Source organism: Diadema setosum, chromosome 10, assembly GCF_964275005.1.
Source record: "Diadema setosum chromosome 10, eeDiaSeto1, whole genome shotgun sequence".
In the NCBI taxonomy this organism is placed as follows: Eukaryota; Metazoa; Echinodermata; class Echinoidea; order Diadematoida; family Diadematidae; genus Diadema; species Diadema setosum.
Window position 1 is genome coordinate 12,935,842 of NC_092694.1, and position 26,695 is coordinate 12,962,536.

The 26,695-nt window shown below is 38.7% G+C and overlaps 3 protein-coding genes across 3 annotated transcripts in view; all 3 read left to right on the top strand.

Moving 5' to 3' along the window:
- Window positions 1-1,588: 1,588 nt before the first annotated feature.
- On the top strand, window positions 1,589-13,139 carry LOC140234095 (non-structural maintenance of chromosomes element 1 homolog). The gene is made up of 7 exons (XM_072314176.1): window positions 1,589-1,692; window positions 4,939-5,130; window positions 5,816-5,934; window positions 6,179-6,256; window positions 8,542-8,685; window positions 10,642-10,755; window positions 12,510-13,139. The coding sequence occupies exons 2-7, from the start codon at window positions 5,022-5,024 to the stop codon at window positions 12,615-12,617; spliced, it is 672 nt and encodes a 223-aa protein (XP_072170277.1). The 5' UTR covers window positions 1,589-1,692; window positions 4,939-5,021; the 3' UTR covers window positions 12,618-13,139.
- A 314-nt stretch (window positions 13,140-13,453) lies between these two features.
- Window positions 13,454-23,814, top strand: LOC140233757 (uncharacterized). The gene is made up of 7 exons (XM_072313856.1): window positions 13,454-13,474; window positions 17,517-17,660; window positions 18,046-18,279; window positions 19,156-19,411; window positions 20,985-21,485; window positions 22,591-22,777; window positions 23,631-23,814. The coding sequence occupies exons 1-7, from the start codon at window positions 13,454-13,456 to the stop codon at window positions 23,812-23,814; spliced, it is 1,527 nt and encodes a 508-aa protein (XP_072169957.1).
- LOC140234292 (dual specificity protein phosphatase 23-like) overlaps window positions 23,766-26,695 on the top strand; it is a 50,307-nt gene continuing 47,377 nt past the window's right edge. The window contains exon 1 of the mRNA XM_072314355.1: window positions 23,766-23,878. The gene's annotated coding sequence lies outside the window, so the exon portion shown is untranslated. The remainder of the gene's footprint in view (window positions 23,879-26,695) is intronic.

Below are 26,695 nucleotides of genomic sequence, written 5' to 3' on the forward strand. Positions count from 1 at the left end.
AGTCTTCTCATCCAGCGGTGACTGCACAAAAACTTCTAAAATTCATAACTTTTGAACGGATTGTCCGATTTTCCTCAAACTTTCAATGATGTGTTCTACTAATATTGCTACATTCTCTCAATCCTTATGTTAATGAAGGTGAACTTGTCCTTTAACCTCTTCCTGGGTTCATATAAAGTACAATGCACTGTTATATAACAAACACACTTCATAAAGAAATTCTGGCTACAATTTGAAGTAAAATTTCAGGCCATGACATTGTCCGCTCTGTTATTTTTTTGTTTTGTTTATTTGTTTGGTTATAATGAAATTTTGATAGAAAAAGGAAAGCTGCCTGTCCCGAGGACTTTGTTATTCCTGGAGTCCACTGTATGTGATGTCTGTAATGTGGGAATATTTAAATTCATACAAGGGAATGAGAGGAAGTCCCAGGCTTGCCTTTAAAACTCACTCTTTTGCATTACAGGGGCCATGTGGAACTGCCCCTAGGCCCTCGGCCCATCCACTTAAAATATAATAATGATAATGATAATAATGATGATGATGATAATGATAATAATAATAATGATAATGATAATGATAATGATAATGATAATAATGACAATAATAATAATAATAATGATAATAATAATAATAATAATAATAAAATGATAATACTGTAATAACATGTTCTGCAGCCCCTGCATTAGCTAGGCAATTCTTACAAGCTATAATGCATGGTAATTTTTGTCATGTTAGGGACTCCTGCACACATGCAAGTAAAAGGTACCTACATGAAATGAATCCGCTTTTCATTTTCAGATCTTATTACATGTACAGTGTATATAATTTCCATTGAAATCACATTCTTCTGAAATGGTATTCATCTTTTCAATTAAACTTGTCTTGAAATTGTTCACATCAAACTCCTCCAGTGCCTTTCACATTCCATCTAAATTGTGCCATCCCACTTTCGTTTTCTGCCCTCCCCCTGTGAAAATTAAAAAAAAAACAAGAACAAAAGGTGCCGAGTAATAAACTACATGCACAACTTTATCAACTGTTCGGTCATCTTAATGATTTCATTACAGACAAATTCTTCAAATGAAATGATGGTCATCTTCTAATCCGATGGGCAAACAGCAAGACATTCATTTCGTTTCTAAGCCATACCCTTGTGGAAAGATACCGTGTACGTTTTTCTTCAGCAGTATTTCGTTTTGTTTTGTTTTTTGTTCTGATAAAGAACAATGTTTTTTGTTTTGATAAAGACCATTTCATTTCCCCAAGATACAGATGATTGTTCGCAGTATAGTGGGGAGCGGGGAAAACCCGTGAGCAAGCATCTAGTCTGACTTCCAGGCCCATGAAAGGAGTCAGGTATGTGCTGCCCCCCCCCCCCCCCCCAAAAAAAAAAAAAAAAAAAAAAAAACGCTTATCAATAGCATGTAGCGATTGTGCATTTATTTATTTTTTTTATTTGAGCACAATGTTTCTGCTGGGAAAGACGACCAGCATGACAGTAGACCTAAAAAAGTAAACATCTGTCTCGGCCTCTTGACAAGACTATGAACTTCACACTTCGCCGCGCGGTTTACGACTTGCATTGATTATTCTGCACATTTGTGGCCAGTTGGACGTCAAAAAAACCGAGTTACACAGTCTACAGAGAGAGCTATCTTCAATATAGCATTCAAGAATCAAGTTTATAAGGTGAGAATGTTTAAAAAAAAAGATACTGTCCAGATAGATTTGTCTGTTGTGTGCAATCAACGCATCAGATTCTCAAAAGGCGATGATGTGTGCAGGCATTGACCATGGCCTTTGCGTAGTCCCAAACGTTCAATTTTATGCTGTGTAAGACGTTTATTTTGACTGTGTGAGTGGACATCTGCATCTGCACCTAGATTCTATACCTATGTCCAATCCGTTTTCGATCAATCGGTTTCTATACGCTGAGTGATTGAGTGTGTGTTCTAGTAGCAATTTTCATGCCTTCTCTTAGAGTGCGTTTATGCTACCATTTTGGGGGCCAAAATCAGGCTTTTGAAACGTGCTTAGTGCAAAACGCTGTTGCGTTCATGCTCATTTCGATAGACACGCTGATTCAAAACGCCGATCCAAAATGCACAAAAAGGTGCGTTTACGATCGGCGTTTCTGACTAATCACATTTGACGGTGAAGCATAAACGCAACTCACATCACAAACGCGTTTAAATGACGTCATCTCCATCGCCTTTCCGGTTCACTCGAAAATGAGCGCGCCAGGCCAGCCGACCTTTCGATAACTCTTCTCTACTGCTGTGCAACACAATTTGCAGGTGCTGATCCTTCGAGCTCCCTGTTGGTACATTACTGTACATGGTGACAGACATAATGCACTTGTCAATGTAATGACGCACCCCACTACCCTACCCCCGGACATGGGTGCGTCATGGTCATTTTTTGACTGACCACACGGGGTTTTTGACGGACACCACAGTCACTTTTTTGACGGACAAAACGCTGCAAGTGACGAACACCACAGTCACTTTTTTGACGGACAACACGTTGAAAGTGACGCACACCTCGGTCACTTTTTTGACGGACATCCTCGGTACATTTGACGCACCCCCGTAAATACTGAAACGATTTTTGCGTACGTTTTATTCAAGCAATTTCATTTTCTTTTGGTTCGTAAATTAATTTGTAAAAGTTTCGGCAAGTTTCCCTTACCATGGCCCTGTAAGCACCGTACCGTCATTCACCGTACATATGCTGCTGCTACGATATTCCGTACAGTAGTATGTATTCTGTGCCTGCAATCCATACATGACAATGTGTGCAGATGCGCTGTGTGTGCGCGGCCATTGCTAGTCCAGTGGATGCATACTGCTGCAGCGCAGGTACCACGCCACGGCATTCCCGCGAGTATCCAACTACATACAGCCCAGTCGCTGTACGTAGAGATTCGCACAGCTAACAGCGTCGCGCGTCTGCTGGTCGGGCTAACTACACGCAGCCGCTGTCGCTATAATCGCGACAGCGCTGCACCTCTATTCCTTCGCGGACGTTGTTATCGTTCACTGTTTCCTTCATGAATATCTTTATTAATTGTGGAAAACTAAAATATAAGGAATTATCGTAATCTATGACCCTCATTCAATAACCAGTATGCGATTTTTTGTTTAATTACGTCTAAAACTTACCAAAATCTATGGCTGAAATCAGGTCTGTAAACGTCCTTACTGCTTCACTCCTCATCTGCGTGTTATATGAATGGCATTCACTCTCGTATACTACAACGTAGGTAGTCGGGGCGAAAGTGATGAGGTAGTCGGATGACCCCGACTAAAAAAGGTCAAATCATTGCCAGTGCAGCACGCGCGGATCTACTACAAGTTTTACGTAACACATGAAACGCACGGGCGCACGGGCGTAGGTAAAAAGCAACCACTTCTGAATGCGCATGCGTGGTAGTTTGTTGATTTTTTGAAGCTCTTGAAGGATGCCACCGCACGATCTATACTCCGAAAAATTCAACAATAAGGTCTGGATACCAACAAAATGCCGAATTCAACTCAACAATCAGGAAAACATGCTGTAGGTAAGTGTTGCAATTATATTACTCTTAAAATCATACAAAATAAAAGGTATTTTATGTGATTTTGCCGTCAATAGTGACGGTCGTTTACAACGTTGAAACACTAACACATGTCAGACCCTGTGCGCAGCACAGTGTCTGGTCAGGCTACTGGTCGGGCTATCCCGCGAGCAGAAAATGGCATGCGGCAGGCAGTTTCTTCTGCTGCCGCTTCTTTCACTGTCAAAAATTCGCCTTTGTCACCACAGAACATCATTTAGACGCACATTGTATTGGAATGTAAACGAACTTTCTTCGATAGCAATGTGTGTTGGTGTTGCATCGCAATATGCAATAGGCACTAAGTGTTCGACAGTAAAGGTTGAACTAAGTTGTTACATCGCTGAACAGTCCCTGGTTTGAGATTGAGTATGCATGATTTCATGGGTTTGTTGGAGGGAAAATGTAAGGAGAAAGGGTGGCTTTTAGATTATTTGCTTACCAGATTCTGGCAAGCATTTTTCCCGCTTATTCCAAAACGCTTCCCGACTTTGATTTCACTTGCCGCGGGAAAGCGCTCACTGTAATTTCACTCGCGGTACGTGTATCCGGTACTGGTAGCGTGCAAAAAAATGCGTGTTATTTTCCATAGCCAAGTGACGTAACATGACGCACCCCTTGGTCAAAATTTTGACCGACAATGATGGGATTTTGATGCACCCCTCGGTCAAAAATTTGACGGACAAAGCTGGTAAAATGACGAACACCTGGGTCACAAATTTGACGGACCAAACGAGGAAATGACGCACCTATGTCCGGGGGTAGTGGGGTGAGTCATTACATTGACAAGTGCATAACAATGAATTAATGCATGAAGAGCTCACTATTATCATACATTCCGACTTTGTCAACAATTTGTAAATGAAAAAGGAACTCATATTTCCCATCACTGTCTACAGTTTATGTTAGTAAATCAATCGAAATTATATTAGACATGTTACGGAACATGAACAATACACCCACTCAGGCCAGAACTTTCAAAAAAAATGCGCGCCCCAATTTGACCTGTCTCTGCTGAGGTCAGCGAAGCAATCGCAAACGCTCTTTTCAAGGCTCGAAGAAAGTGAGCATAAACAGTGCTCCAGTGAACCGCGTTTTTGAATCAGCGTTTTGAATCAGCATTTCAAAACGCTGATTCTGCCTTCGCAAATTGAGCATAAACACACCCCAACTCTACCACTGGCCACTGTAAGTATGTAACCCCAGCGCGGGGTGCTGTACGGGTACGGCCCACCCGGGTACGGGTTGGGGTTGCTGGTGCGGCGCAGTTAGTGACTGCACTGCTGTACCGTACTACATGTATTAAACGTTAGATGCTGTGTTTTATTTCTTTCAAGAGAATCCACTGAGCACTGGGTCGCAGCTTACAGTCACAGTGACAAAGAGCGCTGCAAAGTGGAACAAGCGAACCAAAGCCAACATGTTGCAGCAAGAGCACAAACTGCTGGTACAGACTCTCCTGGCACAGGGACTGCTTACGGAGGAAGAGATGGAAGGCATCTATACAGAAATCAAGGAGAGATGCAATGGTATCTATCGATCACACCAATCAAATTTTTTGCTCAGGCAATCTGTTCAAAAATTAATTACATCATGTGCTGCCCTTCTCAGATGGGAACTTCATAGCAGTCTGTAATGTCATAGTATTAGACCAGTACAAAGAAAATTAACGAGAATTTCAGAAATCTTCACTATTTATGACAAACACTCATTCCTTTTTCCTCTAGTGATCTTATACATCATGTACTGTAAATGCAAACAGTACATATTATGGATGAACTAGATCAAGTGAAGTTCACAGCAATGTTGCTTTGCACCAATTGTCTAATTTTCTTCAAACTTTCACAGAGTGTTTGGCCATCTTTCTAAATTCCCTGAATCCACAGACATATGTTTGGAAAAACTTTCTCTTTTATTAATAATGATGGATTCTGTTATCAGGTTTTTTTTTTACTGCTTACAATATATCTGATGTTTCAATGTCCAATTGTGTGGTGTCTAGCATATTACTCGAGACTGATGGAACTTGTGAATTTACTACATGCATAGAAATTGCTTTTTAAGGTGATAAAAGAAACTTAGCGTTTTACAGTAAAAAACAGATATTACAGTTTGTGTTATTTGTGCTCCCTTTTTCTCTCCCTCCTTATCTGTCTGTCTCATCCTCTCACTGTCTCTTTTTTTTTTTACCTTATGTCATTATGGTAACTATAGTAACCAATGCGGTGCCCTTAGCTCAGTTCAAGGATACCATCAACACCCAGCTGAATAAAGTTTCCATGGAGATTAAGCACACACGAGACGATGACACTGGGACTCCAATGTATGCTCTGGTAAGTCTGGCATTTCATAAACATACTAGGAGAACATGGACTCTTTTTGCTAAAACAGCATGCTTTCACTTTGGTTTGACCTGTAAGAATTGTATGCAAATTTGAGCAACATTAATGTTTCGGCACTTTGAGGAAAGTTTTAGTTGAAATACCAGTAGATAGTAGCAAAATGACATTGTAAATCAATTGTTCCTTGTTTCCCAATAAATATTTTTCTCATTGCATCTCAAATCTGTAATTTCAGGTTATGTTATGGACTGATCTGGCCACTGATTACAGTCATCACTACCAGCCCCAACAGATTGAGTACTTCAAAAAAGTGGTGAGTTCAGGTTCTTGAAATCTTTGGACCAACAAAGAATGAACAAGTGATTACTAGTATGTGGTGATTTCTCTCTCTAGGCAAATACTGTAAAACAAGAAATGTTTGCGTGCATTTTAATTTCACGAGAGCCAAGATGCAGGAAATTAAAATGAGCACAAAAGGTCTTGGCTCACGCTGGTGCCTTAACTAGTCTCTCATAATGTCACTCATCTTGCTCCTCTAACAATCACCACAGCAAGAAGGCCTCTGACAAAGGCTAAGTTTCTATTATAATGCTTACCCATGCAGCTATTTAGATAAATGCTCTGGCTATACTGTATTATACAACATATGAGAAGAATGTATCCGATTGGTATATAAGCCAGTTTGCAGTTCCACTACGTTGCGCATGAGCAGAAAATAAGGTCATTCGTACCAGCAGGCATGTTAGTTTTTAAATTCACTGGGATAAGCATCTGTGATGTATTGATTATTCATGTAACCCGTATTAATGGTGCCTGCCAGTACATCCACCAGACAGCAAAAGTGGTATTTGGCAATGTCAGTAGAAAGAGATTGTTAATACATTCAATGCAAAATGATGAAATGGACGCTTTCCCAAGTGTTAAAGGGATGGTACAGTATTGGTGGAGATGAGAATTGGCCTTTTAACTTTTTGCAAGATACCAAGAAAACGCTTATGATATAGTACAGATTATACCATTTGAAGAGGAATTCAACGTTTATTTGATGAAAATCGAGTTTGGAATTAGTGAAACATCCAAAAACAAAGTAAAACAAAGCGATTCCAATAAAGTGTGGGACCCACACTTTATTGGAATCGCTTTTTTTTTTTTTTATATCGCAGCCATTCCAAAACCAATTTTCATCAAACAAATGTTGAATTCCTCATAGAATTACATACTCTTTCATATTTCATAAGAGGTTTCTCGTTATCTTGCCAAAAAATGTTAGAAACATGAAATTAGGTGTCGACCAAAACTGTACGATCCCTTCAAGTAAATCATTCTGGTCATCTGGTCTACGTAATTTCATTCGTTGTTTGAACAGGATTGATGAATCCCATAAATTGTTTTGTAAAGCTTTTGCGTTATGTTGCTCTGAAAACGAGTGAAGTGCCCCAAACCGACTAAGACAAAGAAAGGTAATTTGAACAATGTGCCCATGAGCTAACTCCGAATTGGCTTATTGCTCATCATGTGACATGCAGTTAAAAGTTCCATTGTGCACTGTCGCTGTTAGCCGTGCAGTTTTGTTTGAGCAAAAATTGATGTCACATGACTGATGTCAATAATTTCTGTTGACTCCCATGTTAAAGGTCCAGTTTACCTTTGGGAGAAGTAATTTTAAAAATGTTCAAGATATCGCATTTGATGCATATGTGTAGGTCTAGGGATTGTATCACAAAACATCCTACCATATGAAGTTTTCGCAAGAAGACCTAAAATATATGGAGATATCAGTATTTTTCTCAATAAACCATAACTGTAGACGGTTTGATCTGGAAGAATTCTTATTATAACTATTGTTCACATTTTATGTATTTAACAATACTTAACATCAATTTTAGGGATTCAAATTTTTACAGTGATTGTTTCTATTCCTAACTCACATTTTAGAACTATTCTAAAGCACTACTGCTGGGTTTCTGTTTCATCTGCAAATGGTAAATTATGCCTTTAAACTCTTGATTAATTCAAAGTTTTTGTTCCGTTGCATGGCTCTGATGTCTCAATAAACGAACCTTTGCCGTGTGCGCACACTCAACAGTTACAAGCTCGCAATCTTTCACTCATTTTACTGTAAACTTCAACCAATTGGTTTCACATACAACTGACTGTGACTGTGTAACTCATTTGCCTTTCATGGAAAAACTGTTGCCATTTCTGTGCTAAATTCAAGAATCTGCGTGGACTACATCTGTTGATGTCCGAGATGTTGTATAAAACAAATATCGTATGGTCTTCACTTGTGCAGTGGAACAAGATGTTGCACTTGGTGAAAGGAGAGGTGCACCATTCAACTCGGCTTCATCTCAGTGAATATAGCGCCTCTTATCTTTCACCTTGTGCAAAATCTCGTACCATCGCTCTCAAGACCGTTCACTGTTTGCATAATATCCTTTGCTGAACTTGAGCCTCCAAACTGATTACAAAGGATTGAGAAAAATGCAGAAAGAGTGGGATGAAAACTGACACTTATCAAACTGTGTCAGCATAATGTTGCTGAATCTAGAATAACAAATAGAATAATTCTCTCTCTCTCTCCCCCTCTTTCTGCAGGTGAACGCCATTGTGACATCAGAGAGAGGTGTCGTGTCATCCACTGACCTCCTCAACCTCGTAGATGAGTGTGAGAGACCCATGAGTAAAACGGACACACAAGACACACTGCAGCGCTTGATGGAGGACAAGTGGTTGAATGAGGTAACATTGGCTGCTGGTCGACAGACCCACGGCTGAAGTGATCATGATAAAAGGGAAATTCCGTCCTGATTTTAATAATAATGATTCACAATACTTCTATAGTGCATTATCACATTTGTAGATGTCTCTCTAAGCGCTAGCAAAAAAAAAAGATAAATAAATAAATAATTTGCTGTGTATAAAAACAGAAAAGTAAGAGAAGTAGATCAATGAACATTTTTTTTTTTAATTAAAAATCAGACAAACTAAAAAAGTTACTAACTGGAAAAGTTGAGAGAGTAAGGCAAATTGGCAACTCTGTGTGACGTATGTACGTGTGGGTGTTGAACAGCTCTCTATTCTGTTCATCAAGAAAAAAGAAAAAAATAATAATTCTTCTCTTGAGAAAAATTTTCTTCTGACCTGGGCCATGTTTTATCAAAAGATAAAATCGATCTTAAATTTCCTTAACACACAGGCTGCCATAGGCTTATCATAGAAATCAACTTTTTAATCAATTTTAACTCGTCATAAAACAGGGCCCTGTTCTTGGTATTATTAAAGGTGTAACATTTATGTGTGTCCTCCCCAGCAGGTAAGTTCTTTCTGTGGCCACATACTAGTTTAAATCAACTACACAATCATTTTGATAAGACTTACAAAATTGACATGATGCTGAATGTTTCTTGAACTTGAGTATGACCTTCTTCAAAAATTGCTATCTATTTCCAACTGCAAGTAATTGGTGATATGTTGACTTGCGTACTAGCTTTGATACCCTAACAACAGTGTTGTACTTGGTTATCAATTTGTAGAATATCAGTGTAAGTCATTTTTTCCTGAATATCATTATGGCACATCGTAAACCAGTCAGAATTTCGATCTCAAAGGAATGTTCTTGTCAAATCTTTTTCCCGGTGTATGTTTTCACAAAATCTTGAATGTTATGAAAGCTTTTCAAAAAACTCTGGAGCATGTCAAACTAGTTTGGTGTCTCATTGATAACTTTCTTAGTTCCATGAAAATGCGAAGGAAATTTGGATGAACATGTATATAAATGGTAATATATTTCCATTTGTATACATTTTTGTAGTGAATTTGAACCAAATCATCAAATAAATTAATTTACTCAGCATTTAAATTTGAAGTAGAAAGTAGGATGTAATATACAATAATACACACTGATATAAATTATTATATGTGACCTTGCATCACAAAACGAAAAAAAAGTCACACGCAGTGAATTTATGTGAGGACTGAAAAAGGTGAAATGGGTCAACCTAGCCAGTCTTGAGTTTTTCATATTTTCTGAAAGAGCAAGTCTTCTTCTACATTATTTTAAAGTTTGGGATCATAAAACAAACAGGAAACTGTGTTGTTAGCAGTTTTTTTTTTTCTCAAACACTTAATTGTAGATCAGTGTGATTAGATGTTTCTAATAGAGTCCACTTTTCATTTCTTAAAAATCCTGTACACACTCTTCACTTTCAACTCTAATAACTTTTGAAAGGATAATGCTACTACTTTGAAAGTTGTTATTAATCATGGACAAAATGTGTTAATAAAGCATGCCTAATTTAAGCTTAATCTTATAATACCTTCTTTGTTAACACCATGGTTAACACCATGTTTTTTGTCCCCTTCATGGCACAGCTAGCTTGGCTTGGAAAAGATTAAGCGCTTGAATAGACTCTTTACCTCAGAGCCTCTTTTCTCAGTTCACACTTTTCCAGAGTGTGTGCTTTCTTTCCAACATTTAGATGGGTTAGGAGAGTCCATTTGAATCGAGTTATACATCATTTTAAAGCTTAGAGTCTGCTCTTTTAGAATCTGACCTTAACTAAAAATCCATGTCTGGTGACTTTTTGTTTGGTTTGAGGTGCAGGGTCACATATTATTGTTTATTGTTTGAATTCCTTGCAAATTTAGGTGCAGTGGCAATGTTTTATTTTTGTTCTTCTTTATTTGTTGTTTCAGAGAGACGGTGAAATCTGGCTTTCCAGCCGTACCATCATGGAGCAGGAAACGTACCTGAGAGAGACGTATGATTGTGTGGACGAATGTGAATTCTGCAAACAAATTGCTATCAAGGTATATCAGATAATAAGAATAGATTGTTTATATTACTGTATACGTAGATAGATAGAACAATTGTAGAAAAAATGTATAGATTTAATCATCGATAATGTAGATAGGTAGATAGATGCAATGAATATGAACATTTGAAGCTGCAGTTGTACAGTTTTAGGCCAGCATGTTTGAAATGTTAGTGCTACCAAGGAGGTATGAGAGAACATACCTCCTTGGTGCTACTTATTATGTAATACTTGTTGTGTAATACAGGACCACATATTTGTCAACAATTTTTCTCAGATGTGTTGCCAAATATATCCTGAAGTTGTTAGTTTGTGCTGAAATCATGCTCAATTCATTATGTTCATTACTCCATATGGTTTGTTATGCTCTAGACTTCTATCCCATGTTTCTATAAAACAAACAATAAAGCTGAGGAAGACTTAACCCTAAAAGGGCCGGGGGGGGGGGGGGGCGGAATCCGCCCCCCCTCGACGTTTCGCGCTATAATTCTGTAACGCGAGAAGGCCTCATCGCGAGGCTTCTTGACTTTCTTCGTTCAAGTCTCGCGCAACTTTTGAGACCAAATTTGCAACGTCCGCGCATACTTTCGTGAAGCCATGCCCATTTTTGTAACGGAATGTCGCTCCAAAACGGGCACAATTTTGTGATTTTGTGTACATTTCCTATGGAAAACAGTGCTCTGTCATGAAAGGCATAAAAACCTGATTATTTTTACAATTAATCACTTTCATTGATTAATTTTGTGCTAATTATGGTAGAAAAGTGGTCAGTGACAATTTCCAATGAAAAAACAAAGAAAAAACAAAAGTTGAAAAACAAAGAAATACATAAGAAATTCTGAAAACAATAAAATACATAAGAATTGAAATGGGTTTTGGAAGTTTTTGTAATGTACAATTGTTGAATATGCTAAAAGAGATTTACAGATCAAAAATTAGACTCTCAATGCTTTTAATTAAGCTAAAAGATCACCTTGAGCTTAATTTGCATAATTAATTAATTAAAATTAGAAATTGATCGTTTCAAAAAATCTTATAACACAATCTTGTAGATTATGACGCGGGTCTCACGCATGCAAAATTTCATCGCGATCGCACCACCGATGGCCGAGATCTCGGGGGGGCGGAATCCGCCCCCCCCCCCCGGTCTGAGCATAGCCAAAAAAGCCCGGCCCCTTTAGGGTTGGTCGAAAGCTCCTACTGCCAAAGGTGGCATTGTGCGACATCTATTGCCTTCATTGTCAAAATCATAAAGAAGAGATACACACACACATACTGTATATGCTGCTTTTTATTTTCGCGTACAAATATTTTCGCAAATAAGGAGGTCATAGAAATTTTCGCGTAAAGATATTTTCGCGAATAAGGATGTCATAGACATTTTCGCAAGATGCTTTCGCGAATTGACACCAACGCTAATGTAAATGCACTATCATCCAAGCACATCAAGACATTTTTGCATGTTGTTAAATTCTTGCTCCAACTGTGATCCATGAAATTTGTGAAAGTAACAGCTTATACAGTACATATATGATTGAACAGATTGATAAATTTGAAACCGATATCACTGAGGAAGATCACTTAATTCAACAAAACTTGTTCAATGTTTTAAATGTGCTTCATCTTCCAGCCTTGAAGCTTGAAGCTTGTCTAAATGTCCAAGTTTCTGACCACAGTGTAGTGACTGAATTGCTTTCAATCATGGAAATTGCATTTGTTGTTTGTTTGCTTGTTTGTGTCTTTGCACAGTGCCAGATATGCAGCCAGTGTGGGATCAAGCGCCACAGTTACTGCGCAGAGCGCTTCACCAGGCCGCAGGAGAGGGTGTGTCGAAGATGCAATCTTCCTTGGGAGTGATACAGCGAGCCCTGAGAGAGGTGGAGGGAGAGGAGGAGGGATCCTCTTGCCTTGTTCAAACTGTCAAATCCTGGGGAGGAGACTTTTGCTTCAGAAATCATCAACCTGTGCTTGCTAAATTGGCAACTCTGAATTTCGTCTGCCTAGCCTATGTTGGAAAAGGAATCAATGGAACTGAACGCATTAATTTAAACTACATTTTTTTACATATAAAGACAGTTTTGCTATTTCTTTTTGCCTATTTGAGAGAGATGCAATAACTTTCATCTTTCAAAATGTATTGCAGATTTAAGAATCCAGTGTAATATAAGCTGTGAAGAGGTGTGTGAAAAATTCGCAACTGGCACAATGTATGAACACCAAAAGGTTGAAATGAAATGAACAGTGAATGTAATAATAAGATAATACAACATCAAACTACAAACATGATGTATGTGGTCTCTTGAACTGGATGGGTGAATTTATTTGAGAAAGACCCTCCCCCCCCCCCCCCCTCAACCTTGAGGATATGGTCCCGATGGATAGTACATTAGCTCATTTGCACATCATTGCTTCTCAAACAATAAGAACAGCTAGAGGCAAGCTTTAGATGTACAATGTATTCATTAAAGTGCCTTGATGAGTGAATGTGTTTGTTGATAGAAGTTACTGAGACTTTTGAGGGTGGATGCAAATGAGAGGCTGTGCCATTTGAGACACTATGTGTCAATAAAAATATGGATTTTAGCCACTCTTTTCAAGAATCAGCCAGAAGTTAGCTTGCCAGTAGGAACTGATTCATGGTGTAGACGTTGAACCATTTGACTCTTTAGGAACTGTAGATTCTCTAGTACATGATGGCCTGTTGTTCCCTGAAGGTACAGAAATAATACTCTCATCTTGACAACTTTCTGAATTATGCAAAATAGCTCACTTCATGTTTATTTTTGTCTGATATTAGAAGTATTTAAAAAGCCCATTGATACTTCAAGAGAATGGTGTGTCACAGAAGTAATTCTGACATACTTTTGTTGACTTTTGGCCTCTTTCAAATTACATAAATATATATTCTATATGAAAACAATTTGAATGGTAGAGCATAAAACTATAAAAAAAAAGGGAAAAAACAGACAGGGGGTTTAGGGTGTGTTAGGGAGTAATAAGACAAGCGTTTCAGGCGGATCAGTTACTAATGGGTTAATCAGATTACTCTGAGGGGAATTCAAGGCCTCAGTGATGGTGGGGAACCCCCATCCCTTCAGTGATCTTGAGACTGGTGTGATAGAAGTAGAGAGGATATTTAAATACCCCTGCTGATGCATGCAGAAACCATACCATTAAGTGCGAAATATAGTGAAAACATTATGAAGGATTGCCTAGAACAACTTTGCCATTGACTTCCCTGTGTCTTACAGTATGTGGGAACCTCATTATAACGAGAACCTACAAACCATGGCAATTACTTTGTTGTAGCAAGTTTTGCACTGTATCAGGGGCTATGAAAGCGAATATTATTTTGTAAAGAGGTGGGACCTATGAAATCACCTTGTTATAAGGTTTCATTACATTTGACCTCATTAAAATGAGGTTCCACCATATTCAGTATGATTCTGGACCCTTGCTGCATGCAGATGTTGCTAATGTCAAGGGTAAAACTTGTGGTCAGCATACTATGCCAATTCATTACTCGACAATCTGACGGTAAACACCTTAGGGCGTTTGATTGTGTTGTAACTTTCCCCATTTGCTCACTGTTACAAAATGTTGTGCCTAAAGACCGAGTCATAGCAGTTTATTCATTTCGTATTATCTTTATTTCTATTCATATTTGTATAGGAAAATAGATAGACTGTATAGCTACAAGTCTATGTTGTGTAGCCAAAGTTTAGTCGTTATTCCCGCTGAGTACAAAGAACATAAAATGAGTGGTGATATGACAGTGTACATACATTTACATGCATTAACTTCTTATTTTGTGTAAGATTGAAGACATGAATGTATTATGTTTGTATGTATGTTTTTTGTAAATATGTATAATGTATGTATGTATGTATGTATATATATTTATATACATGTTATGATTGGATGGATGGATATGTACATACCAGTAGATGGTGGCATAGCAATTGAAAAATGATTAAAAAGTTTCGTACTGTATTTTATTTCTATGTCAGTTTGTTCTAATTTCATGCTGTACCATGAGTATTAAATAATAGTACCATCATAATGAATGTAAGTATTTGAATGTATGTGTATGAATGTATGTATATGGATATGTGCATACTGTAATAATCATGAAATGTATCGCAAGGGTATTACATACTCCATTGTAAGTTGCATTCTGTCCCATTTAAACATAATCACTGCAAGGTAACCAAATTAGTATGGTAGTGCACTCCCGTTTTAATGGACTCTTATACAGGTTCTTGGTTACAAAGATATCAAAATTCAGGTCCCAAACTTATCATTGACACCGTGTATATATCTTCATACACTATACTATTCAGTTATAACAAATTTTGATATAATAAAAGAGAACTGCCGCTCCCGAGGGCTTCTTTTCAACAGGAATACACTCTATTATGTAGAACACCAGACAAGCAAAATAGAAAAATAGGAATTCAAAGAATGCTTGAATTTCTCAGAGTCAGAAATGCAGCAAATCAGATTTGATTGGAAAGAAATGAATATACAGTATATACAGTAGGATTATATTCTCTTTTCTTTTCAAGTTTTCAAACACGACTATGGTATCGACCATGTAATGTGATTCTGATATAAGTATTCCAGGTGGACAAAGCTATTCATGTACATTGTATTTCCTTGGACAAAATTAATAAGAGAAACATAGCGTTACCATGGCATTTTTTTTTCATCAAAAAAAAAAAAAAATCAAAAGGGGAGATCCCATTCGTGGAAAAGAGTAGACAGATGTTTGTTTTGCTTGATGACGTGATGACAGAGTATGATTTTGAGTGCCTATGGTCCAGCTCCCACCACACGCACCCCCCCCCCCACACACACATACAAAGCAAATCATGACATAAATATTGAAGCGAAAGTAAAAATGAAATGAACAGAATTAATTAATAAGGGCTATTACACAATACAGAAACCGCATGTCGGGAGAGGCTAATCGAACGGGTATCCCCCCCCCCCCCGAACCTTCTCCGGAACAGGAACATAATCGTGCGGATCCGCACGTTTATACATTGTACACTAAAATACAGCAGCGTGATCATGTGAGTACGGTTACAAGAAGCCGAGTGCAGGTCATTAAGTGAGTGATAAGAATATGTGTTTGGGCATTTACTAGTACATTTGTACAGTATTCCCTAAAGGGGATGTTTTTCTATATTCCAGCGCACTAGTGTTGACCTTATAAATCATATGCGTGATATTACATGTATATAGAATGCATATAAACTCTGCACTTTCACCAAAATGTCTTCCGTGCGTTTATTTCTCCAAGCTGCTGCATGCAGAATGATATTCGAGTGTACAGCAAGTTGATACAATAAAGGCTGAAGGAGGGTGTAAGAGTCATTTTTCTTTTCTCCACCAATAGGTAAGTTTTAGCTCGTCATAAAGAACATGCAGGCAAGAATAATTTTTATATAATAATTGTATTTTTTCAATATTGACTGCGGTGTATTTCATTGACAATGCAAGGATAGTTTGTTGTACACTATACACACCTACAAAATTTACAAACTCACTAAGTCGGGTGCGCAGCCATGTCCATCTATCATTACTGTTAAAAACTCCCATACGTACACAATATTCCGTTTCTTCAAATGAATAATCTACCTCGGACCGAGAAGCCGGAGATTTGTGCCATCCTTGCATTCCCTCTACATCCTGTATCTCAATAATACGGAAACGTGAATTCCCTAATTCGCAAGTGCGTCCGTCACACCACTGTCTCCACTTTCAATCTGTGATATTTGAATTCGAGGCGATGAAAAACAAAAACAAAAACAACAACAACACTTTCACATAATACGTGATAAAAAATGTTGCCTCTATCGACATACATCTGCCTTAAATTTGCTGGTTGATAAACCTCTCCAATAAGCCTGTGCAGTGTTAAAACAAAAGAAATAAAAAGAAAAAAATGAAATGAAACCCAGAAGTGGCAACAGAAACATTTTATGCACCCCCCCCCCCCCTTATGGAATTCTTGGATCCGTCCCTGCTGGTACTATGAGTACCCTCTATATCACTGCGATAATGCATGTACCTGTATGATAATGCGCGTGATGGGACCTATACTACAATGCTGTTGTTACAGAATATTGCATACTTTATTACCATTGTAGTACAAACACATTTAATTCATCTTCGCGAGAATTTTCACATTTCACGCTGTCATGGAATACAAGAAATTATATAAAAAAAAAACAATTTTAACATGTCCCATCACAATATTGAACATTTGTTGAAGGGTGACAAAACTTAGAACTTATCACTTTAAAGGTTGAGCGGTTTAATGTTCCTATAAACGACGGTATCTAAAAATGCATAAATATTGATTATATTAACAAGTTGTTGTGCAAGTCGATGAGATAGTTGTTAAACAGCGTTACTAATATCATCACCTGTACAAATTTGCATAGTGCAGTGTGTCGATAGGTGCAGTGTCACTTTTTTTCTTGAAAACATTGAACACTTCCAACATCTGTAGCTCTGTTGTCATGTTTGTTTTGTTTCATGACGAGCAGGAGCAGTGTTTGACAACTTTTCCTCATTTTACATGTATTTTCATATCTATTCTTATCATAATATTATATTCCCCCATGCACAAAGGTATAATGGGATATGGATATGGCATATGGACTTTATTTTCAAACTTGCGCAGTAGGTATAAGGCCAAGATCTTTACCGTACCTGCATAATTTCTCTTGACCATTGTCTCAGCTGAAAATACTTGAGATGGACGACGATGTGGAGAAATGTGCCGTGGTCATCGACAACGGGTCAGGCGTGTTGAAGGCCGGGCTAGCTGGGAGCGACCACCCGAGTGCCGTATTTTCGTCCGTTGTCGGCAAGCTGAAGTTGCGGGTATATACAAATTGGCATTTCTGTATAACGTTGCTTGCATATAATATGCCTGTCACGAAATATCTAGTCCTGGAATTAAAGTTATTTAATGGTATATTACGCCTATACGCTTTCATAATTCTCTACATCACTTGTCCTTAAAATGGATATCTCAATATGTTTATCAAAAACTAAATTTTGTATTGTATCAATTTCCGATTTTATCTTTTAACTTTGAAAAATGAGTTTATAAATTGTTATAATATTATTCACTCTTTTGAGGCCTGTGTATACCAATATTTTCCGGGAAGCTTTTAATTATAATTATCCGTTTTCTATTCAATAACGCAAATGCTTCACGATCGCGAGGGTTCTGACAGTTTTTTTCGTGGTCGAATATCAATAGTCGAGTAAGCTACCAGTTCGGGAATATTATGTCGGACATGACGCCCAGAGAAGGAGAGATCTCTTGAATCTGTCCTATCCCATCAACCACGGCATCATCACTGATTGGGACGCCATGGAGACGATTTGGCGGCACACGTTGGACCACGAACTCCACGTGAACCTCGAAGAGCTTCCTATTCTACTCAGCGACGCTCCGCTCAACCCGTGGGATAGCAGAGCCAAAATGGCCCAGGTATATACCGGCTTACGTCAGTTTGTTTATGCTGTTTATGGGTAGACTCCTCTATATCATAATTTTTATGTCACATTGGGATGAGGATATTCTTTACAATTCCAAGTCATTTTGTGATCTTCCTCACGCAGTATGAGGGTGTATCCCAGTCACCTTCTGACTGTTGGGTATAGATATAATGACAGGATGATGTTCGTCAGGCCAAAGGTTCGTTAATCCTGATATGAAAAAGTTCGTAGATTCCAAAAGTTCGTTATCCCAAAACATACACATTTCGTATGCCTGGATGTTCGGTAATCCAAAGATAAAATATTGATTAATCCGAACATTAATTGTGACGTCATTCGAAAGGTTCGTTATAATCCAACGATGAAATAATTAGGTTCCGAACGTTCTTACATGCGATAATGAAATATAAAAGTTAGTTATTCCCGAGGTTTAGTAATCCGAAAATAAATCAAGGTCCGTTGATCCGAAAAAAAAAGAGAAATATAAGGAAAATATAAAATAATGCATTTTCATGAAAAGTGCACATCATTGATTTCAATCGACTTCTGGCATTATGTTAATGATAATATTATCCCCCTTCTTTTCTGAATGAGGCAGCTCAAAAGCTTTTTCATTATGCTAGAAGTGTCAATAATATTTGGGTCCAAATTGACGTCATAAACTGTAGTAGTCTCCTATATCCAGCAATGTATGACAACACGTGCAGAAGCTTCAAAGATTCACAACTTTTGAACGAATCGTCCGATTTTCCTGAAACGTTCATAAGTTAATGTGTTCTACTAATATTGTTGTTTTTACTAAAACAAAATCTACTTGTTTTATATTTGGGCTTTGGCTTCTTCTGTTGACTTGCTGACGTAATGACAGATCCTGTTTGAGAAGTTTGAAGCGTGTGGAGTACACATGGTTAACCAGGCCGTCTTGTCCCACTACGCGACCTGGGATCGCTGGGGGAGTTGTTCACTCGTGGTTGATATAGGCGACAGCGTCACGGACATCGTACCCGTCTACGAAGGCTTCATCATCCACCAAGCCGTTCAGCGTGTTCACTTCGGTGGACGAGATTTGACGAACCACCTGATGAATCTTCTCAACCAGGGAGAATATTCGTTCTCGACAACGGGTATGTAATCACTGTTATGTACTTCATACCATTACATTGTTCTTTGAAAACTTCACTTAAGCGGTATTAATGCTCCCCACTCATTACGTTACGATAATATATATTTTTGGTGAATGACTGTTATATTTATTCAATCTCTATATTCTTCCTTCAACTGCATTTTGCACCCACACCTGCAACTGCATTGCACCCACCTGATCACTTAATTTCCTCCAAGAGAGTTGTGTCGCCGGATAGTCTTTTTATGAGGCCCCATCCATTTCAAGCTTTAATCGCTCACGATGGCGGTCTTCTGCATTCAATTATCTCTGTCATTTACTGAAAAATCCTATATTATTTCATTTTATGTTTCTGTGTATGCCTCATAATATACGTACATTGCTCAATGCAATTGCTTGTGTGTATCTGTTTGTGTATGCTGTTATATTATCGTATATATCACCAGATCACTGCACTTGTTATTCTTTGTCTTTGTGTTTTTGAAATTTGTATTCAATTCATATTTGACTGAATGCAGAAATAAATCAAATCAAATCAAATCAAATCAAATCAAATCAAATACTGCCGCTATCTAAGGCTCTATAAAAAACCCCAGAAAAAGTATTGTTTAGGATCGTCGGGAATTTATCATTGTCTATGATTATCAATACAAAAATAATGTCCATCTATCTATCGATGAATTTCAGAATCCTTAGAGCAGTAATAAGATTTGATTCGTCCTTTTCAGTTACATTTTTTTTTTAAATCGCAGACGGTTATTGGGATCTTAAGGTTGCTTACAAACAAACGATCGAACGCAGTTACCTTCTTGGCCATGTTGGCAGATAGCAGAGAGAACTGTATACCACATATTATGTTTTGGCACTTGAGAGATCATTTCGCAAATGGTATAGAATCGGCGATCATAAAGCACACTGACGGAATGAGAAAGTATTCTTTTCAATTTTAAAGAGAAATATTAGTGATTTCCCACCTTGAATACAATAAACATCGCATTTATGTGAGAAAAGACATATTTCCTCGGGCTGTTGATTTTGCAAATGTCGGTCGATCGACTCGCAATTTTCGCGAAAATAGAGACACCGCAAAATACTGCGTGTATTCGGAACATGTCTTTTTCCACCCGAAATATAAATAAACTTCAAAAGAAAGAGAGAAAAAAATCCTACAGAACTATACAAAAATGACATAAGTCGGATAAGAAATAAGGAAGATAATATGACATTTTGAAATTTCACATTTCTTTTTTCGGAAAACATTTCTTGTCCAGTCCTTATGAATTTTCATATGAGCAAGTTGATGATGTCATGCTCTTACAAATTCTTGTTCGATTCTAGAACCGACAAAAATCTCATATTTCAGCTGTATATGTAAAACTTGTCTTAAATCCACCCAAAATAAAAGAGAACAAACATACGTTAGCTCTGATAATACCGTATAAAATGTGAAAATTCAAAATGTCATATTTTTTTTTGTCATTTTTGTCATTTTGTATCGTTATGTAGGGAATATTTTCGTTTTGTTTTGAAGTTCATTTATTTTTGGAGTGAATATCCTATCTAAATACCAACAGGAGAGTGGGAGATTGTCAGGGAAATCAAAGAAAAGTTTTGTGCCGTCCCTCTGTACTTTGGAGACGAGCAGCGTTCCGATTCGACTTCGATTGAGAGAAGACATGTTCTCCCAAACGGCGACATCATCGCTCTTGGCAAGGAGCGATTCCTCGCCACCGAGCCGCTCTTCCAACCGCGACTTGCCGGGTTCGACCACCCGGGCATCCACGAACTCGTAAAGCGCAGCATCAACAAGTGCGACGTCAGCCTCCGCGGGGATCTCTACTCCAACATTGTCCTCTCCGGAGGCACCTCCTTGACGGAGGGGTTGTCGCACCGACTCGAGCATCTAGTCTTCGACCCCAGGAGAAGAGTCCGTGTCGTGTCACGTCCAGAGAGAGGATTCCTTGCCTGGGCCGGAGGTTCTATCCTGGCCTCTCTCTCGTTCTTCAACAATAAATATATGTGGGTCTCGAAGAGAGACTACGAGGAATATGGACCGAATGCTATTCATAAAAAATGTGCTACTTAGTTCGTGCCAAAATTTGAGCAATATGTCATTCATTTGTTCGAAACGAAATTGCTAGCTGTTCAAGGAATGAAAGTATGATGTAGGCAGTCAAGTGGTGTTAACATTTCTTTGAATACTCATTATGCGTAATTATAGTTTCAGTTTGTTATTGATTTTCTCGTTGATATTGATTTTCTTGATATTGATTTTCTCGTTCACAAAATCAGTACTGAATTGAATAAAGTGACAAACTGGGTCAGAGCCTATAAGCTATCACTCAATGATCAAAAAACGAAATAGATGCTTTTTAGTAATACTGTTGATAGTTTAAGTACAAAATTAATATAGTATTAGATGATTCTCATCTACAAAGAGTATCACAGTCATATCAAATTCATGGGTGTCATTGTAGGTGACAAACTTTCCTGGAAATCACATGCTGATAATGTTTGCAACATAATTCGCGTAATATAGGCGTTACAAATAGATTGAAATTTCATATTCCACAAAAATCATTACTTATGTTATATTCGTCGTTAATATTGCCTCATCTTAATTATGGAGTTTTAGCTTGGGGCAACACGCATCGGAATTTATAAGAAAGAGTGTCCCTTTTGCAAAAGAAAGCTCTCCGCGTTACCTGTTATTCCCCCGTACGTTCTCATACAATGTTGTTTGCCTCTAACAAGTTCTTAAAGATTACCGATTTGTTTTTGTTTAGTTTAGGGCAATTTATGTACAAGTATAGCAATAATTTGCTTCCGTCTATTTTTGATTCTATGTTCCTAAAAAATCGATCATTTCATGAATATCCCACCAGGTGTTCCAATGAATTTCATTTACATCTGTTAAGATGGCGATAAGCATGGCGGACTATAGACGGACGCAGCTTATGAGCTCCCTGATTTTTTTTTTTTTCTGTAACTACCTTCTTTTCTACCATTTCACGTGGTGCTGTAAGTATATCAACGAACTGCATAGTGAAACCTGCTTATGACATCCTTCAGAAAAGGACCAGTTATCAACATGAATACCCGCGCAAAAACTGGAAATAAAACGGAGAAATCTGTAGGAAGAAATGCCCCCATGAGTGACACTTCAATTGACACAGCCAGTGACAGCGAAGCTGCTCCGAACTCTTGACCATGCGTCCCCAGTCTCGGCCACGCCCGCGGCGCCATCTAATTGCGACCTAGCTGTTCTGATAACCAGTATGAAGACGGCTACTGAGGCAAACAACGCGCAACTCAACTCGAAGCTGGACACCCTTCTACCTGACGTTTACGCTCTGAAAACTGAAATGTCAGATGTTAAAATAACTGCAAATGAGTTGGAAAACCTCGCTACGGACACCTCAAGTCGGATTGGAGATATTGAAAACAACAGAATCCCTGACGTGATAAAAAAAACTGGAGAAAATCAAATGTGAACTGGATGAGAAGCTCACATATTTTGAAATTCACGAACGCTAACTGAATCTTCTAATCTACGGGAAACCCAAATCCGCAGGGGAGGACGTCTACGGTGATAGTTTTGCTACGCTACTAAAAATTCATATGGAAGAAGCTACGCCCATCATACCCCTTATCAACGCCCACGTCCCCGCTGGGAACACCGGACGTGACAACCAGTCCGACCCCATTAGGCTGCGTTCACATAGAAGTATACTATTCGGGTATTCGGGCTCGTTTTTTGAGGGCACGCGAATAGCTTGAATCGAACGATAGGATTTCCTCACACCGGTTCACATAGGAGAGCACTATTCGAAAGCACCGAATAGCATAGAATAGTATAGCATAGTGGGAATCGAGCTTGTTCGATTTTCTTGCAGCGTATACCGTCTCTCGTTTATGAAATAATGACAAGTTTGGTCTGAATTTGCCCTTTAGCAAAAATAAGCATGTAGACTGACATTCTGATGCAGTTTAGAAATTGTTAATAAGATTTGCTGGGATGTAGGAGGAAGAAATCCTCACTGCATGGGATGGTGAGTTGACGGCGCGGGTGCTGGGTGTACTGGGTGCCCGAATAGCGAATAGCGAATAGCGAATAGCGAATACCCTATACTTCTATGTGAACGCAGCCTTATTGTTCGGCCGTATGCAGGATCGCGATAAGATTCTACGCGCTTTCCAACAACGTCCACGCCAAGCAGCTTCCGCAATAATCGCATGCTGCGGACTCCCAGCATCACTATCCGTATTGACCTCCCACCAGCCATGAAGCGGGAACGGCTTGCTACCATTGCCTACAACCTCAGAAAACAGCGCGGCATCTTGGCAACCAGGATAATTAGTGGCACGCGAGTTATTTTGCAGACCAGAACCATGGATCAGTAGTCCCAACCTCCCGCCGTCGGCGTGGAACGCCTGTCAGGAAACACCACAGTAAATTGATCCACAAGTAAGAAATCGAATTGGTGCAGTTACATCTTTAATACTTTCGAATACATCTTGAATTGAGCTGATTCGTGTTCTCTTATTAATCCAGATGAAAATGTGCTTTTTTATTTATTTATTTCTTTTCCTCCTGTTTTGTTTACTGACAACATACCGAATTGTAGTAAAATACATTGTAGTTAAGAATTGATTTTCATCAGTATGTGCAGTTATTAATTTGTAGGTGTAATTTTATGACTAGGTGTATCAGATTTAATATACTGCATCGCCACTTTCAATGTAGTACAAAATCACATAACCGCGACACATGCAATTGTAAGTGTGTGTGTGTCAACCATAATTATTCATCCTTATAATATATCATTAGGCGTTTTCACATCAGCCCGATAAAAATCCAAGCTCGAAATATTTTCCGCGATTGCGAATTAGAGCGCTATTTCATTTCTTATTCACATCAGCCCGAAGAGGGGGTAGCCCGAATAGTTAAAAACTTTTAAATAGCTAATTCGACAGCTGAGTATGTGCAAACAGCTTCAGTAATGTGTGTGCCCTCTCAAAAATTCCTCATGATTTGTGTGCAGTTTGCCTCGATCGATCGGATCACACATGCTAACTAGGCATGATGGGATTCATCGCGCTAATTTCTCGAGTCGTTTTTACATTATCAAAGACCCCGGTTACAGTGCGGGGCCGGGCTCGGCCGCAGCTCGGCCGCGGCCGAGCCCGGCCATAATTGCGCGGCCGAGCCTCGCAATTTTGTCCGTTTACACTGCTGGGCTCGGCCGCGCTTTTAATTCAAACCTTTCAGTATTTTGTCGTAGTGGCGCTCTGCTTGTAAACAAACGCAATTTGGTATAGCCTGGTTTTCAGACCCTTTGCCAACTGAATTCCATGGCGACGAAGTCGCCGTTCGGGCAAAGGCCTTTGCCGAAGGAAAAAATCGTTTGCAGGACAAAACCACCTTAAACTACACTATAGTTTTCGACGTTTAGGGGTTAATATCCTGAATAGCGAAATAGTACAGGCAGAGGGTTTGGACGCCAGACTAAAACTGGCCGCGCATTTGGCCCAGTTTGCGTTTACACTGAGAAAAGGCTGGGCTCGGCCGCGGCCGAGACCACCTCCAGAGCGAGGCCAAATGCGAGGCCAATTTTGGCCTCGCATTTGGCCTTTTGCGCGTTTTCACTGAAGCGGGGCTGGGCTCGGCCGCGGCTCGGCCGCGGCCGAGCCTCGCACTGTAAACGGGGTCAAATAGCGCGCTACTATCCCGCTATTTCAGAAATTTCCCGAGTTGGAGTCGAGAAATTTTCTCGATCAGAGCGATACAATTAGCGCGCTAATTTGTGTTCACATTATCAAATAGCGCGCTATCTCGCTATCGGGAAAATTTCCCAAGTCAGAAAATAGCGCGCTATTTCGAAACATCGGGCTGATGTGAAAACGCGTAATGAGTAAATGGATTTATATAAAATATATAGATTTAATTTCTTTTTTATACAAAATTACGTAGGCGTATTGAATGTATACGCGAGAATAGGCAAAGTATTACTTGTCAAACAAGAGATGAGAAAAGTATTTGTAATCCAAGCGAACAACTTGCAATCCTGCAGCCCCTTAAATTGCCGTCGTTGTTGGGTAATCTTTTTTCCACACGGCGTGTTATTCTGCGCCTGCTGTCGTTAAACCCATTTTCATAAATAATATAGGTTTCCCCGTCCATTTTCGCACTTTTGTCATTTAATTTCAAAGATTTATCATTTAATTTCGTCCCGAGAAGCATGTGTAACGAAAATCCTAACTTCAATTTCGTCAATTGTCATTGTAATTCATTTTCGTCAAACATTTTCGAAGACCTTATAGCATTCAAAATCGTCGATTGTCATTCAAATTCATCCCTCCCGCTGACGGATCGCAGAATGTGAAGATCAAATTCGTTTTTGTTCACATAATTTCATGAATAATTATTTTTCATTCAAATTAGCCAGGTGATGTTGTCGTATGCTAGACGGTACGTCGTGTTTGTATCAGTGTGTTACTCGGATTGCAAGTATGTGTGTCTGTATCTGCGGTTCTGTGTGTGTGTGTGGGGGGGGGGGACACTTGTGTGTATGTTAACTCCTGAATGTAAAATGTGAACTGTTACAGAAAAAAATACATGAATGACTGGGAAATCACACCGGATAGAGATATAAGATGAATATGAATGAACATTTAACGAAAATGATTGACAAAAGACGAAATCGATCCTGCTGTTTTGAGTGCTGCGAATGAGACTGACGAATCTGAACTGTAAATGACGAAAATGTATGCCAAATTACTAAACTGAATGGACTTTATTTGAAAATGAACGACGAAAGACGAATTTGAAAGTAAGATTGGCCTATTCCCGACATCCCGCGACGAAATTGAAGTAAAAATTTGTGAAATTGAATGAAAAAAGTTTGAAAATGAATAAGAAATCCTATAATGACACCTGTGTTCACACTGTACATGTATTTTGTAACCTGAAATGTTTGTTTAATAGATCTGGACGGCCAAAGATGATCCATTGAGTGTGGGTAATGATATCTTACGATGATATTCAGCCTATTTTCGAGCCCGTTTATTTCCTGACTGTTCACCGCTGGTAGCTTTATTCATGTTCAGAGAGCTACATTCTTTCGTTATAGCTATTAACTGCCAGCAATATTGAAGACCGGACCTCAGGATATGTTTTTTTTTTTGTTTTTTTTCGTTCTTCTTCTTCTTCTTCCTTTTCCTTTTTTCTTTTCTTTTGTTTTCTGTTCTTATACTTATTATCTATATATACCAAGTTCAGCAT

Coding starts and splice junctions, on each gene's coding strand:
- LOC140233757 (XM_072313856.1), top strand. CDS start 13,454: ATGGCCTGTTGTTCCCTGAAG. Junction 18,280..19,155: donor GCAGAGCCAAAATGGCCCAG/GTATATACCGGC, acceptor ACGTAATGACAG/ATCCTGTTTGAGAAGTTTGA. Junction 19,412..20,984: donor ATATTCGTTCTCGACAACGG/GTATGTAATCAC, acceptor AAATACCAACAG/GAGAGTGGGAGATTGTCAGG.
- LOC140234095 (XM_072314176.1), top strand. CDS start 5,022: ATGTTGCAGCAAGAGCACAAACTGCTGGTACAGACTCTCCTGGCACAG. Junction 5,935..6,178: donor GGACTCCAATGTATGCTCTG/GTAAGTCTGGCA, acceptor CTGTAATTTCAG/GTTATGTTATGGACTGATCT. Junction 10,756..12,509: donor GCAAACAAATTGCTATCAAG/GTATATCAGATA, acceptor GTCTTTGCACAG/TGCCAGATATGCAGCCAGTG.